This window comes from Trachurus japonicus, chromosome 3 (genome assembly GCF_045865225.1).
Source record: "Trachurus japonicus isolate A0001 chromosome 3, Traja_1.0".
Classification (NCBI taxonomy): domain Eukaryota; kingdom Metazoa; phylum Chordata; class Actinopteri; order Carangiformes; family Carangidae; genus Trachurus; species Trachurus japonicus.
The window spans coordinates 23,020,841-23,035,865 of NC_140909.1; the positions used below are offsets into that span (position 1 = coordinate 23,020,841).

The 15,025-nt window shown below is 41.9% G+C and overlaps 1 protein-coding gene and 1 non-coding gene across 2 annotated transcripts; both read right to left on the reverse strand.

The window, feature by feature from the left end:
• Positions 1 to 796: 796 nt before the first annotated feature.
• Positions 797 to 870, reverse strand: trnat-agu (transfer RNA threonine (anticodon AGU)). Its single transcript has one exon. It is a non-coding gene; the product is annotated as a tRNA-Thr (tRNA).
• Positions 871 to 2,396: 1,526 nt separating this feature from the next.
• On the reverse strand, positions 2,397 to 12,318 carry dnaja2a (DnaJ heat shock protein family (Hsp40) member A2a). The gene is made up of 9 exons (XM_085767296.1): positions 12,199 to 12,318; positions 10,811 to 10,870; positions 9,833 to 10,062; positions 9,633 to 9,713; positions 9,393 to 9,526; positions 9,108 to 9,304; positions 5,554 to 5,698; positions 4,071 to 4,198; positions 2,397 to 3,559 (listed from the first exon to the last, which is right to left on the reverse strand). Exons 1-9 carry the CDS (start codon positions 12,274 to 12,276, stop codon positions 3,371 to 3,373), a joined length of 1,242 nt encoding a protein of 413 aa, XP_085623422.1. The 5' UTR covers positions 12,277 to 12,318; the 3' UTR covers positions 2,397 to 3,370.
• Between the last annotated feature and the right edge of the window lie 2,707 nt (positions 12,319 to 15,025).

Sequence of the window (15,025 nt, forward strand, 5' to 3'; positions counted from 1 at the left end):
CGCCTCAATTTTCAGTAAAGCATGACATTTTTAATCATTTTGACTAATTCCAATCAGAGGAATGTGTGCCGATGGATTTTTCACCAACAGTTCATTAATGTAAGTGAGTAATGGTGATCACAATAATATACATTTGAATAAAACTCACAAAATTAAAATAAAAAGTGTAGTGAGGTACCATATCTTCGTCGTCACGTGAATGAAAACCAGATTTCTGATTGGAAAATGGAGTGAATTGGAGACTGAGGGCAAGAGGGTGACAGAAAAAACCCCGGTGCATTTTCAGGTTTATTTTGAAAATCTAATGTCCAATTTCCGCTCACTGTGGTTATTTTCAGTGTGCGGCTTGGTGCACCTAACAGGACAAAGTGGTGCACACAGTTCTTTGTCTCTGGCTCTTCTCTCCGCCTCAAAGCTCGACTGACCGGAACAGACAGCGAGAAGGAAACCGGACACGTTGTTTCAGAGTGGAGACTGACGCCGTTATCGCTGCTGCTGAGGTGTCGATCGCAGAGACGCAGCCTCAGGTTTTTCTTCACCCAGTCCGTCCATTGTAGTCCTGCTGACTGTCACACTGCTGCCATCGTGAGGTCAAATGGGCGCACTGCAAATACATCTGACAGTAAAGATACAGTAGATTTACACTTCCTGCGCTTTCACTGAGGTCGCGGAGTCTGTTCCTAGAGGGATAAATAAAATGATTGTTTAACTTCCACAAACACTTGACAGATGGATTAAAACATTGTTTTCACAAATCGATTGACGTGCCATTTAGACAAGCGGAGGGAGGAATAAAAGGCACCGCTGGGATTCGAACCCAGGATCTCCTGTTTACTAGACAGGCGCTTTAACCAACTAAGCCACGGCGCCGGCCGATGGTAGGGAGCGAAAAACCCTTTAAGAACAGTTGCCAGGGAACCATCCAATTGTTCTTTCTGTTGACGTCACTGTTAATCTGAAATACGGTACTGTTATTATTTATTAGTTATTTTTCTCACTTCTTCTTACTATTACTATATCACTATTATAGACTTTTGTCAAATATATTTCTTATCTTCAAGGTTTATGCAATCTTATCTTTATATGCGTTGCATTGAGCTAATGAGCCATAATACGAATTCCTCTTGTTGTTTATACGTGCAATTTTCAAACAAACAAACACACAAACAAAAGCCCAAAACATCATCATCTCTGTTCTTTTCTAAACCGGACATGACAGGCCATTGCTACCGCTTGCTAGTCATAAGGGCCCGGGGTTTGGGTTGACTTGTTGACATTTTTCATTAAATTATAAATAATGTAGCCTACATTTTCACCTATGTTACCATACTAATGAATTAATAAACTCCTTTACTCGCCACCTGGCTGTGGAAGAATTTATATGCCTAATTTTGTCAGTGATTTGGAAAAAAGTTATATTTTGATTTGTATTATGATAAATATTCAACTTAAATCAATGTATTTAATGTAATTAAATAAAAATCTAGTTCAATCTAGCTCCTCCCCTTGCTCCTACATGTTGACAGGGTCTCTTGCATGCAACCACCGACGGCAATGGCAACAAATTCACATGTTTTTTTTTACAGTCTATGATTCACATAGGCTAGCTGGGAAAGACACAGTAGCAGACATGTTGCTCTTCTCAACCAGAGTACTAGTAGCTTCCGCGAATCCTACGTTGTGTTGGGCACCTCACATCTGTGGCCCCAAAGTTTTAAGCACCTTGTAGATTTTGGTGCTGTATCTTCAATTTCTGGTTGAGCATATCCTTTCATTTTCTCTTTTGCATTTTTAAAATGAAAATGAGTAATGTTACAAACCTTATCCCCAGCTCATGAACATACTCCTGTCTGAAAATTTAGAAAAACATACACGCCAACACATTGAATGAAAACAACCAGAAAGACTCCAATACAGGCAAGTGAGAAAATACTTTTTAATCAATGAATATTTTAAGTGTAAAGATGCATAATGCCTCTCATTTACCAGCCTCCAGCAGTGTAGTCTGGCTGAACAGCTTTTTATTTTTCTATTTACTGAGGTTGCACTGAGTTGAGTGTGATGTTAGTTTGAGTTTACTGGGTGACTGACTGATGATGGAAACTTTTTAGACTAAGAGGATAGATCTAAAAAGGGCATCATGGCATTTTGGGCAGGTGGTATTTGCTGTCAACAGTTATTGAGAACAGTTGGCAATCAATGCTGACAGTATTTGTGGATTAGGAACTGTTGAACTGTTTTTGTTTCCACTGTATCGTTGTCAGGCTCCGAGGCTTAATGTCTGGTTGTCAGAAACAAAAACTAAACATTAAAACCAACCTGCTCGGTTAGAAACAACCACCTATCATTTTGTATGATCATTCATGACAGTGAAGAAAAACAAGGAATCAAGAATATGATATTTCAACAATTTATTCAACAACTTCGTAGACATTTTCCTAAGAAGTGTGCTGCTTTATTTGACTGATGTTTGATAGGTGCCGAACCAAAGCTTTTTACATGCACATGGTCTCAGCACAGATACAGGCTATAGGTTTTTTTTCCTCATTTTGACTTGTCTTTTTTTTCTTCCTTTTTTAAAAATCACACAGCTTTAATACAGCAGCTGATGAAGCTTACCAACAATCGGTTCAATGATATACACACAACCAATTTTCTGATTGAATTAAAATATAAAGAGGAATAACACAAGTAAAAACCTACAAAGAAAATAAAGATGTAAAAATCTGAAACAAATCCTATGACTGATGCTGAGTGGATCAGCCCATGAATACACAAGTCCAAGGATCTGCACGTCACATTACTCAGCTGCTTTATCTTTATGCACATTAGTTAGTTTTTTAAATTAATTATTGTAAATACTATGAAAACAAAATGCAAGTCACACACTCAGCAAACAAGAAACATTCCTTCCTTTGATCTGGAGTTCGCATTAGTAGACAGGAATGAACTTACACGGGTGATAGAGGAATGAAAGGGTGGGGGGTTCACCTTGAACACCAGATCATGGTCCATCAGGCATGGTGTTCACTGGGGCAACTTTTTTTTTTCTTTTTCTTGATAAATCTTAAATACTTAATCTAACTTTTACCTGAAGATATTGTTTAAAGTCTGTTTCAGGTGCAGTGTAATAATGAGCTTCGGGCTGCCCCAGTGTAAGTTCCTCAGACAAAGATCAAAATAATCCAAGCAGACAGCCAACAACAAACAACAAACACGTCCAGGTGCTTTAACTCACTGTATGTGATCTGTGTCTGAGGAACGACCACGCCTTTTCCGCCTTACCTACCTCCTTGTTTACTCTGCAACTCATACATTTTCGTCCAAAGTAGTACATGGATCATATGTGTGTTTGAGGGAGAGTATGAGATTACTGGTGGGCACACTGGACTCCTGGCCCGTGGTGTCCGCCCTCTTCGTCGGAGCTGTCGTTGTAGGCCTCTCTGCGGTTTCCTGACGACGAGCTCTGGCTGTTGTCGTATTCCTGCAGGTCGACCTCCTCTGTGTCTGCAGTGATGATGGGTGGCTCTGACCGCGAGGGCAGCATGTCCTCCAGCTCCTACATGAGGAACATTCATCACAACGCAGCTTTAACAGACGGTCTCATCATGTTGCACAACTGTGTAGAAGCGTCAAATGGCTGCGGGACTGAGAGTGCACCAGCTTCAGGGCGAATAAGAGTATTACTGCGTAGATGCAAGTGCTCAATAAGTAACCCATTGCTGGCCAGAACTGCTCTAATCCCCGAATTGAATTACTAGTATAAATTTAGCTTCAAGTCTGCCCTGTGCTGGCCTCAAGCCTTCTCATTAAAAAAACGTTGTGAGGAACACGTGAGGTTCCTTGCTTTAGCTGATCTGCACCGTAGCACAATCACACATAATGATTTGAAATCAAATTAAATTTAAAATAGATATTTAAAAAAAAAAACTGTGCAGGCTGAGAAAAAATACATTATCCAGGAGAAATTAATCAAATAGCCTGACTACTTTCAGTTCTGTTTAATCCACAGAATATTTTCTGAAATAATTTACAATTATTTAAGGTCAGTGGTGAGTAATGTGTCATACCGCAAGTTTCTCAGGGCTGATCCAGTTGTTGTCGGGAAACTGGACATCAAACTTGACGTAGAGATCCCCTTTCTCGAAAGGGTTTCGGTACTGTGGCATGCCCTCTCCTCGCACCACCCTGACTGAACCTAGAAAAGAGTGTGTAAAACAGACAAACATTGAAAATAAAACAGGGTTTATGCACAATATATGCACTTAGCATATATTGCACTTAGCAGAATAAATTATTCTGTTAAGCTAAGGTTTAATTATTTTTAATTTCAGATAACTTTAGTTTTTAACTTTAGTAGTCTAATGGCGCTTTTCCACTACACAGTCACGGCACGGCTCAGTAAAGGTGCTTTGTAGGGGTGTCACGATTTCGATTTTTTATTGAAATCGATCGAAATTACGTCATGGTCTCGAGCATCGAAGTCAAAGAGAGGATCGACGACCCCCGGTCTGTCACATGACTCTCCGTATCAGCGCAATCTCGTTTACATTACATTAAGCCGACATCAGGAGAATAATGAGACACGACGGTAAATTAATGAAAATAAAATTATGATAATGTACAGATATAAATATATTTATTTCAAAACCTTGGGGGCAATTTTGGCCCCTGGATCATGATTTTTGGGGGCATGTTACCTTTATATTGTAAATAAATTATTTAAATTTGACCATTAGTGCCTAATGTGATACATTATGGAAATTGCATCACTTATATGTATCCCATCTTTTGAAATAAGATTTACTGTACAAAATTTGATGAATGAAACCAATGATTGTAGACTAGACTAGTCTGAAAATGGCATAGGCCTCTGTACTGTAAGAAAAAGAAAAAAAAAAATCGAGAATCGAATCGAATCGTGACCCTAAAATCGAAAATCAAATCGAAGTGCTTTGCCATTACTGAGTTCTCTAGTTCCTCCTCAGTGGGGGTGTCACGGGGGCGATGGCGGGGCCGCACTGTCTCTCTCTCTTTTCTGTCTCTTCCTCGATCACGGACCACAGCGTGGTTTTCCACACAGCAGTCGTTTAACTCGGGTGAAGGAATAACAACAGTCTCGACTCTCGGTACAGATCAGTGGTCGCTGTTGCCACTGTGTTTTTGTAATTTCCGGTTTTGATTCTCATGTCGGACATCGCGCTCGCGATTCTTCCAGTGACGACGCTCTGCCCAATCAGTGAAAGGCTGAGGTGCTGAGGTGCTGACCCCACCCCACCCCAAAATGCAAAATGACAAGTGCTACAAATGTGGTTTAATACTAAACAGAGCTGTTGCCACTGACTTGAATTAATGTTGATTTTGTCAGATGCTGAGCGATTGGAGAAAAGGGATGTCATCACTGCATCTCAGCAGTTTCAGAGTGAGTGCATGTTAGCATGCAGTGTTTGTGGGCCACGACTGAATCACCACAATTGACCCAGCCCACAAATTTTCTTTTGTGTGTGCGTGCGTGTGTGTATGGGGGTCACACAAAAGCAACAAGAGTCTTACCTGGTTCAATGACTTTTCCAGCAGGGTACTTCACAACAATCTGTCTGCCGTCTAAGTGTTTCAGCATGAACTGGAAGCCGCACAGCGCCTCCACCAGCCCAATCTTGTGGGTTATGAACAGATCATTGCCATCTCGCTTGAATGTCTGAAAATTCAGAGAAAATTTGACTGACTGATTAGCTTTTAATGACTCTGGAGATAATATCAAACATTCAAAATATGATCTTTGTGATGGCCTAAAAAATATTCCTCACACAGTTTGTCAGTTACAGGATGAAGTAATTTCAGTAGCACATATTTTTCACCATCAATGAACGCAGCATCTGCGGGTGGTGAAGCAGTACTAAAACATTGTGGCAGGGAAATTAAACAGATAATTTATATCTGAATTTAATTTTTTAATTTAACTCATCTTTGGTTTGTGAAAGCATAGACTGAAATCCACGAACAACACACAGACAACTAACTTTGATGGGATATGATCTAATATGTAGTTGAAGCCTCTGTCTCATTTCAATGTGTTCATCATAGGAGGGGCACATCACCATCCACAGTGCTGATCCCTTCGAGTTAATGCTATTTCTATTTACTGTTGCCAGCTGTAGTAACCTACTTTGCTTCCACCATCCTCTGACATGCTCTGACTTCAATGATAACAGCCTCCTGGGAGAAGCAGCCAGGGGCAACGCTTCAGCTCAGCCTGCTGTTCCAGTTCAGCTAAGATTACTTTGCATTGTCAGAGGCGTCCTGACTTGTACAAGCTAATGTCCCCTTATGAGGAAATCCAATTATGAAAGGCAGGGGCAGCTACCTGTGACAATAAAGATTCAGCTGTGAGACAATGGATGCCAAATATGTCATTATTGCAACAATGCCCAGAAATGTTTGTCCCATTTTTTACAGATTGCTGTCCGTCCGTCAAGAATTGCTTCATCTCAATATGATTTTATGTCATTTAAGTCTTGATCATTCTGTTACTTTAGATATAAACCAGCATTGTGTAAAGTGCTTTAAGAATCTATCCTGGGATATTAAATTCTCCTGCATTTAATGAATAAATACTGACATTTTGCTGCATATAAATTGTCAAGTAGACACTGCAAGCTAATGACATAAATTACATTTTCAGGCTACAAAAGTGTGGTAAATTTTCTTTGACAAACGCAATAAATGTATATCTATTGAGGCCTGTGTATGCAAACCAGTTTAGCAAGAATTGTTAAAAAAAATAAAGTACAACCTACAAGGGCATCATCAGTATACCGTATTTTCCGGACTATATGTCGCACCTGAGTATTAGTCGCATCTGCCTAAAAATACGTCATGAAGAGGAAAAAAACATATATAAGTCGCACCGGTTTATAAGTCGCATTTATTTTTCAAACATTTAATTAATAGCCGGGTGTCATATAATGACCAGGCTTTGTTTAAAGGCCGGCACCTATAGCGCGCGCTGCTGTTATGCATGCGCGTTTCTCTGTGGTGTGTAGCCTATGTGTGTGTGAGGATGCGGAGATGAATGAAGGCGATCGTCCCAAGGGGGAGGGGGGGGGCGGGGGTGGCGGCGGCGGTGGTGAATATCGCTCCTTTTTTTTTTTTTAACACGTTAGTTTAGGCGGCAGCGCTGGAAACCCTGTGATCAGAAACCCTTTGTGGACTCTGTGAAGACGCACGGGAGTGAAGCTGACCTCTCCTCTGCTTCAGAGAGGGACAGCCTTGCACTGTCGGACCTGGGTCTCTGCTCCGTGTCCGGAGCCCAGTCGGGACCGGAGCAGAGACCGAAGACTGACCGCAGAACACGCTGTGAAAATACTCTGAATTGACGGAGTGAAGCGCTACGGCGCAACGGAGACAGGTCAGACAGCGCAGCGAGGAGAACAGCACATGAGGAAGATGAAGATGAGCCACTGAATGAGGAGGGATTTAGAAATAAAAGCCGCGCTTCCCTCTTGTGGTCATAGCGTAGGTTTTTTTTTTAAATATATAAGTCGCTTCTGAATATAGGTCGCATGGCCAGCCAAACTAGAAAAAAACCGCGACTTATAGTCCGGAAAATACGGTATGCATATTTGAAGAACTAAACCTATAGATATGCATTAACCGTCAGGTGCAGAGTCTTAAATTTAGTACAAACATGCACTTTAATTAACTTAACTTCAAGCAAAGGCAGGATAGGAATTTAATTCTAGTCTCCAATTCATCTGCACTGTCAGTCTTGACAGAGCATTCGGCATCTGATGACAGCTCTTAGCTGGTTAGACTGCAGCAGACTGAAGAAAGTGGAATCCAAAATATCTTGTAGCCAGAGATCATCTCTCCTCAATAAACACAAACTGAGCTCAAGCAGCGTGCAGTCTTTCTTCCGTTCAACCCTTTTTGTATGTTACTGCTTTATTGGCTACAAGACTGCCATAGTCACATACTATCATCCATTATTTTTGAACACAAAATTACTTTTGTGAAAGCTGAACTGCTTCACTTCTGCACAACAGATCTGTTACAAGTCAAGTGAACATCTGACAACATGCAAAGGACGCTAATGCAGAACTCAATCTTGGCCATGTTCATTATGGCACAGCACCATCAAGACAACCTGTTCCCCATCATTCAGTCAGTTGAGAGGTATGAAGTACCTCCAGCTGGATCTGACAGCTGAGAAAAAATACTCATGTCATGTATCTGAGAGTAGGGCTGAGCGATTATGGCAAAATCAAAATCACAATTAATTGAACTTTTTGCTTCTATTATGTTTAGTGATGATTACAGTGCCAGCATTGTTCTACACACTAACCATTGGCCTCAGCAGAAGAAAATCTCTCAAACACCAAACACTTTCACAAGGCAGGAGTTTCCACTAAATTAAACTTTTTTTCTCACCCAGATCTTAGGTGGCCAGGTGTTAGGCTGCCTGAAATTGTCTGGGGAAAAAAGATCTAGTGCACAAACTGACCATGAGGCATGGGAAAAAGCACAACTACTGAAAGAAGTTAACAACAGAGATGACAGCTCTGAAGTCTCATCTACACTTGACATCTTGTGCTGCTTTTTTGTTGAATTAGTTTTGCACAAGGCAGCTCATTAATATGCACACTAGCTGGGCAATTCTATGACTCCTGAGTCTTCTTTTTTAGGCGTATTTCAGTTTTGTTATGCAAGACCAACAAAGAACTGACAAGAAACACATTCCATTGCTGTATAATAAGCTCAGCCCCTATACAGTTTATAGCACAGTAGTGTATACAGCCATCTTCTGCAGCCACATGATGAAGCAGGCACATATGAATGCACAGAGCAAATAAAAGCATTCAAGAAAAACTCTAAATCTTGAGTAATGCCTAAAAAGTGTTTTCTGAGGTACTGACCGGCTGAAACCAATGTTTTAGGAGGCCACGAGAACGGGACAGAGACGATTGTTGGTGCATGGTGATGAAAAATCCAAAACAATATGCTTCCAACTCTGGCCACCGCCACAATAGAGGCATAAATATCCTCCCTCGACAGAGTGCAACAGTAAGATGAATACGGCTACAACATTCGTAGACTGGCCCACATACCTCATTCTCCTTCTCCTGCAAGACAAGAACTATATCCCCTGGCTCGACGCCAGGTGCCTGGTCGGCCTCCCCTCCGAAGGTAATTTTCTGGCTGTGCTTCATGCCTTTATCCACATGTACCTCCAGAATCTTCACCTCCTTCACCACCTTCTTGCCCTCACATTTTTTACAGCGGTCTTTCTCACTGATGACTTCACCTAGGATAGGGTCGAGAAAACAAGGTGAAGTGGACCTTATGACACAGAGGAAACGCTTGAATATGGTCTAGGTCAGTGTTCCTCTTACCTTCACCATTACAGTCAGTACACACAGACTGCATCTGTTGGACCATTCCTGGGGCCAGTTGTCTGATCATGATGCGCATGCCACGCCCCCTACATGTTGTACATTTTTGGACAGCACCCGTCTTCCCTCCTTGCCTGGACAGATACACACCAACAGAGAGCTTAAAGGAAAGCCATGCAATCGACTAAATCAAATATACATGAATGAAGACTACAACACCATAATGATTACACATCTTACCCATTACAAGTGCTACACAGTACATTCTTGCTAAGTTGTAGTTTGGTTGTTTTCCCATTGTAAAGATCCTCCAGTGACACCCTGTAAAAAAAAAAGCGCAACATTTACTACAAACTGAAGTGATACATGACAGCAGCTTCAGCATAGCATTGGCTTATTACTGAAGTAGTTTGTGCATTTCTGTGCAAGTTTCCTCTTACTTCAGTGGGTGGACCATGTCCTCTCCTCTCCGCCGACCGCCATTCCTCGCACGACTCCCCTGGCCACCCATGAAGTTAAAGAGACTGCCACCAAAGATGTGGGAGAAGATGTCATCCATCCCTGGGCCACCCCCACCTCCTTCCCGCAAGCCCTGCTCTCCATAGCGATCATAAAGCTCCTTCTTTTCAGGGTTGGTCAGCACCTCATAAGCAAAGCTGATCTCTTTGAACTATGTTTTGGGAGATAAGAAAACAAACAGCAAAAATGAACAAAAAAATTACCAGAATAGTAGAAGCAAACGGGATATTAGTGCAAACAAAACAGATGTTACAAGCCCAAACAACTTCTATACAGCTTGATCTGCCTCAAAAAAAAAGGAAGGAGAAGGTTTATGAGAAATAAAAATCCATGTCAGGTTCATACTGGGAATAAATTACTATTGAGCATACTCAAAAAAAAAAAAGGGCCTGGCAAGATTTCTCTAAATCTTACAACTCGTCTATGGTGACATGATAGCAAAAGAAAGTAAAACTAAAAGGGAAAGTAATTAGAGCACTGTCAGCATTTGAGAAAAACATGACAAATATACATTAAAGTTTTAAGCTCTAGGCATTTTAGCTTCAGACTGTGGCTCTATACATTTATTTGTACCATTTTACATACAGTATTTTGTAGTCTACAATAACAAATTTGGTTTGGGAAACAACTACCCATCCACCCTCCCAATAAAACAGGTTTTGTTTTATTTGTTTATTGTTATGCCATAGTGTACTTTAGGTACAAACCAAAATGCCTCAAATTGTATACAGTATGACTGAACCCTTACCAGCTTAGGGTGAGGCAACACTCATTAACACATTTTTTCAAATTCCATTTAGACAGAAACAACACCAGCTATCCACGACTAATCTAATACCTACCTATGAGGCCTAATTCCTGATCGGTTTTAACCAGAGGGCATTTCTCTTTTATCTTACCTTGTCACCAGAGTTTGGGTTCTTGTCGGGGTGGTATTCTTTTGCCAGTTTCCGGTACGCCTTGAAGGAGAAAGAAGACGACGCCTTGTTAATCAATTTGTTTGTTGAAGAAAAAAAATCATTATTTGCTGTAAATTATAACTTACACCAACGTGAGTAAAAGGCACGTGAGGCAACCTTATCTGTCGTTTACGAAATCACATGCCAGTGACGAAAGAAACCTAGTGTTTCGCCGGCAAAACACAGTCCGTTCCTGCATTTAATCTTTTACGTAACGTTAAGTTTGCCTTTGGTGTTTTCCTGTAAATTGTTTGTTCCCAGAAGTGACGACGGTTACTCACACACACCCGGAATTACCCCGTTCACAAAAACGGCAGCTCAAAATGTCTGACAATGTAATCGCTAACGTTAACGTTTAAGTAAGCGTGTGTAACGTTATACTGATTAGCATCCCCAGCTAACAGGGATGTGACGTTCAAATAACACCAGTTAGCTAAAGATGATTGTCGTCCGATTGGTCAAATAAACCCAGCAAAGGGCCTGAAACTAGAACTGCGTCGTTAAATATCGGACATCATAAACGTTTATCTTAGCCTTGTTATTGTGGCAAAATGTTCATGCGTGTATGTTAATGATACCTGCGTGTAGCTAGCTAGCTGATGCTAGTTGGTGATGATTTGATGGTAACAATTTGATGTCCTACTAATGTCCCCCGTTAGTCATAAGATTACTCGACAGGTTTTGGAAGTGAGAAAACATTCAGGCTTGGTTGCAATCAATACGCTTAAAAAATGACCCTATGTTACGTGATGTCAAATGGGAACATTAATCTTAACTTGGGCTGGCGTTCACTGATGCTAATCCTCGTATCTCTGGTCCAAAGGTTAAAACTAAAGTCAGCTTCGTGTCAATAACTAAATAGTTACACTGCCGACATAAATGTATCCCACTCAGCTAGCTGCTATTAGTGTCCAGCTGTTGAGACACATGAACTACAGTTTTCTACAACCTTCGCTAGCTCCGTGACAAACACCTTTAGCTAAAGCTAACGTGAGGTCACAATCGTTAACGTTACCCCGACCTCTCACTCGGTTAACGCCACTCACGTTAGCGGCAGTGTCTAAAATAGTAAAATACACAGGTGCCCGCAGCGAGACATATGGGCATCATCTGGTATCACTGAGCCCATTATCGTTAAACAAACCGCGGCGTCACATGAACATCCAGGCCACTTAGCTTACTGGTTTAGCAGGCTAACCCGGTTCACGGCTAACGTTAGCTCGCAGCGCATAGCAACGCATTTCCTGACAGTGACTGGTTTCAACAGACACAATAAACGGACATAAAATATAATTTCGCTGTTTGTCCGACCTTTCTTGTGTACTTACCTTTTTCAGCTCATTCTCGGTTGCGGATGGAGAGACTCCGAGTATGTCATAAAGCTTTGTATCTACAACATTGGCCATGGTGTTGCTGTGGATGTTGCTTCAGCAGGGAGGTGGATGGACAAAGAGAAAGAGCCGGTGAAAAATGTTTTGCTCGCCTCGTGTCTCAGTTTCCGGAAAGTTAGACGCCCTGTGTGCCCGCTGCTGCCTCCAGGTGCCGGTGTGCGGCAAGCGCACGGATCTACATCCATGGGCAAACACTACATACAATTTTATTTTATTATTTCAAACAGTACATTGAATTCCATTATCGATAAAGGCAATGACCTACACATTTAAGCAAAAAAACAACAACCAAAAAACAGAAGAGATTAACATAGTCTGGATATGTAGGCTTAGTTCTTCCTTGTAAAAATGTCCAATTAACACAATTTCCTAGATAGCTAATTCAAGATTTATTTAATTCCCTTCAAATAAAAACATGGCGCTCCATGTGAATGCACCCTAAATAATGTTTTAGTTGATGAAAACAGAACCCATGTATTTATTTTTTATTTCATTTTAGGTAACACCTAACACCCATGAGGTCATTTTGACCTACATTACCCCTTAAAAAAAGGTAGCCTAAATAGCTGAGAAATAGATTAAGAAAGAAAAGAACAAGAGGAGGGAGAAGGCTGAAAGAAAAGAAAACAAGAGAAAAGAAAAAGACAGGAAGAGAATGAGGGAGAGTGGAGGAGTAGAAGAAAGAAACTCCTCCCCTCCCCTCCTCCCAATCACACCCCAAGACTCAACCCCTCCCTAACCTGCCTCCCCAATTTACCCCTCCGATTACCCCCCAAGATCCCCTTTACCATTACCCCGGAATATAATGTCAATGTTTAATTATATTATTGTCTACTATATGTATATTTTTATAACAAATATATTAAAAAAACAAAAAAACATCAACTCATCGTGGTGGAGTGTTTGTTTGTGTGTCCCTGTGAACCTGAGGCCTGTTGTCTGGAGCAATGTGCTCCTGCAGGGTCTCCCATGGCAACTTGTTCTCAGGTGAGGGGCCAGACTAAGAATGGTTCAAGAAGACCCCATGAGAAAAGTAAAAGAGGTCACCCTGCCCGGAGGAAGTCCAGGCCTGGACAGGGGTTTCATGGTGACTGGTCATGCCACGGTGCCTGGTCAGGTAGCCTACAGCCTGAAGAGGCTACATGGCGACCTCCCCATCCTGTGGACCCACCACCCACAGGAGGAGCCACTGGGGTGGGGTCCCACTGCCAGATGAGTGTCAGTGAAGTCAAGGGGCCTCTGCAACGTGGACCTGGGTGGTAGAGGCTCTGGGAATGTGGAAGGTCGACCTCTCTGACCACGTCACCCACTCCCCCACAGCCTGAACCTTCTGAGCAATACACACCCAATAATCTCAACATTTCTCCAAAAAATGATCCTGATCATTGAACACCGATTAAATAAAATGTGGAAAAGCTTCAACAGACAAGACTCTCTTGAAAGTAAGCTTGAGCAATATTTGATTGATATCTGCCTCAGCCTGAGGTGCAGGCCAGAACCACAGCTGAGACCAATTGATTAATCAGGGACTCCTCTGATATCTCGCAGTTAATCAACTTCTGATCCCGATCTCCTACTTGTGACCCCTATCACACACACACACACACACACACACACACACACACACACACACACACACACACACACACACACACACACACACACACACACACACACACACACAGGGCTTCTTGTGTCAGTCCTTAAAACACAAATCACTAAATGCTAATGCTGCTTTGCATTAACAGTGAATGAGCTCCCTGCTACCTTTGACTGAGGCCAGAGTCTCATGACATGAACGTCATTTTTGGCTGAATAAACCTAAAGTTTGAAGGTCAAAGTAAACATTCCCACACTGCATATTTCTTATAATGCCAGTGGAACTTTATGTTATGTCTCTCTGCTAAGCTAAACTACCTGCTCAGTTACTATCACTGCAGAGACAAAGATGTTTATGGTGACTTGAGTTGAGGAGTGTTGTGCTGTTTGTAATTAACTCAATTACCTGACAATACTCATACTGAGATAACCCTTGAGAGCAGGTATCCTCATGGTTTACAGCTAACAGACACCACACTAACCACATGTCAACTATGTATGAGTAAAAATCAGCGGACAAGCTGTCTTCTTCTCTGAGGACCTAGGTCCTCTCCATCAGGTGCGGGTCCAGAGTATTTTCTGGTGGGGGGCACAGGGGGTAACGACTCGGGGGGGGGGGGCACCCAAAAGTAACAAAAACGAAAGCTGCAGTTAACCAGAACAAGCATGACTCAAATGGTGAAATTGAGAACAATAACAATCTTTCTTTATTTACTACACAAAACACTACTATAGGATGTTTGCTGTACAGAGTTGATTGAGCGCCTTTGAAGAAGTGAGTGCTTATAGCTTTTTTAACATAGTGGTGGTGAAAAACTTTACACAATGATTTACAATTCCACAAGTCAATGACCATTGGGGGACACAGGGTGGCCAATCAGATTGCAGGGGGGGGGGGGGGGTGCGCCCCCCTGTGCCACCATGGAAGACCTGCCCCTGAAAGCAGTAGTGTAGTAGTAGGCAGTACGTAATGCGGTTTCGAATACAGCCTTTTCTAAAATCGTCAGTGACTGTGAAAATCGTGTGGTGTGTCCCCAGCTCACATGTGTAAATCTCTTAACACCACGCCAAACACCTCACGGTTTGGTGTGTCTTACCTCAATGCAGCATCTGCAGCTCCAGCTCTGCTTTTGGTTACAATGAAAAGAAAAGCTCACACAGGGAG

Coding starts and splice junctions, on each gene's coding strand:
- dnaja2a (XM_085767296.1), bottom strand. CDS start 12,276: ATGGCCAATGTTGTAGATACAAAGCTTTATGACATACTCGGAGTCTCT. Junction 9,714..9,832: donor GACATGGTCCACCCACTGAA/GTAAGAGGAAAC, acceptor TTTTTTTTACAG/GGTGTCACTGGAGGATCTTT. Junction 5,699..9,107: donor TGCAGGAGAAGGAGAATGAG/GTATGTGGGCCA, acceptor CTGAATTTTCAG/ACATTCAAGCGAGATGGCAA.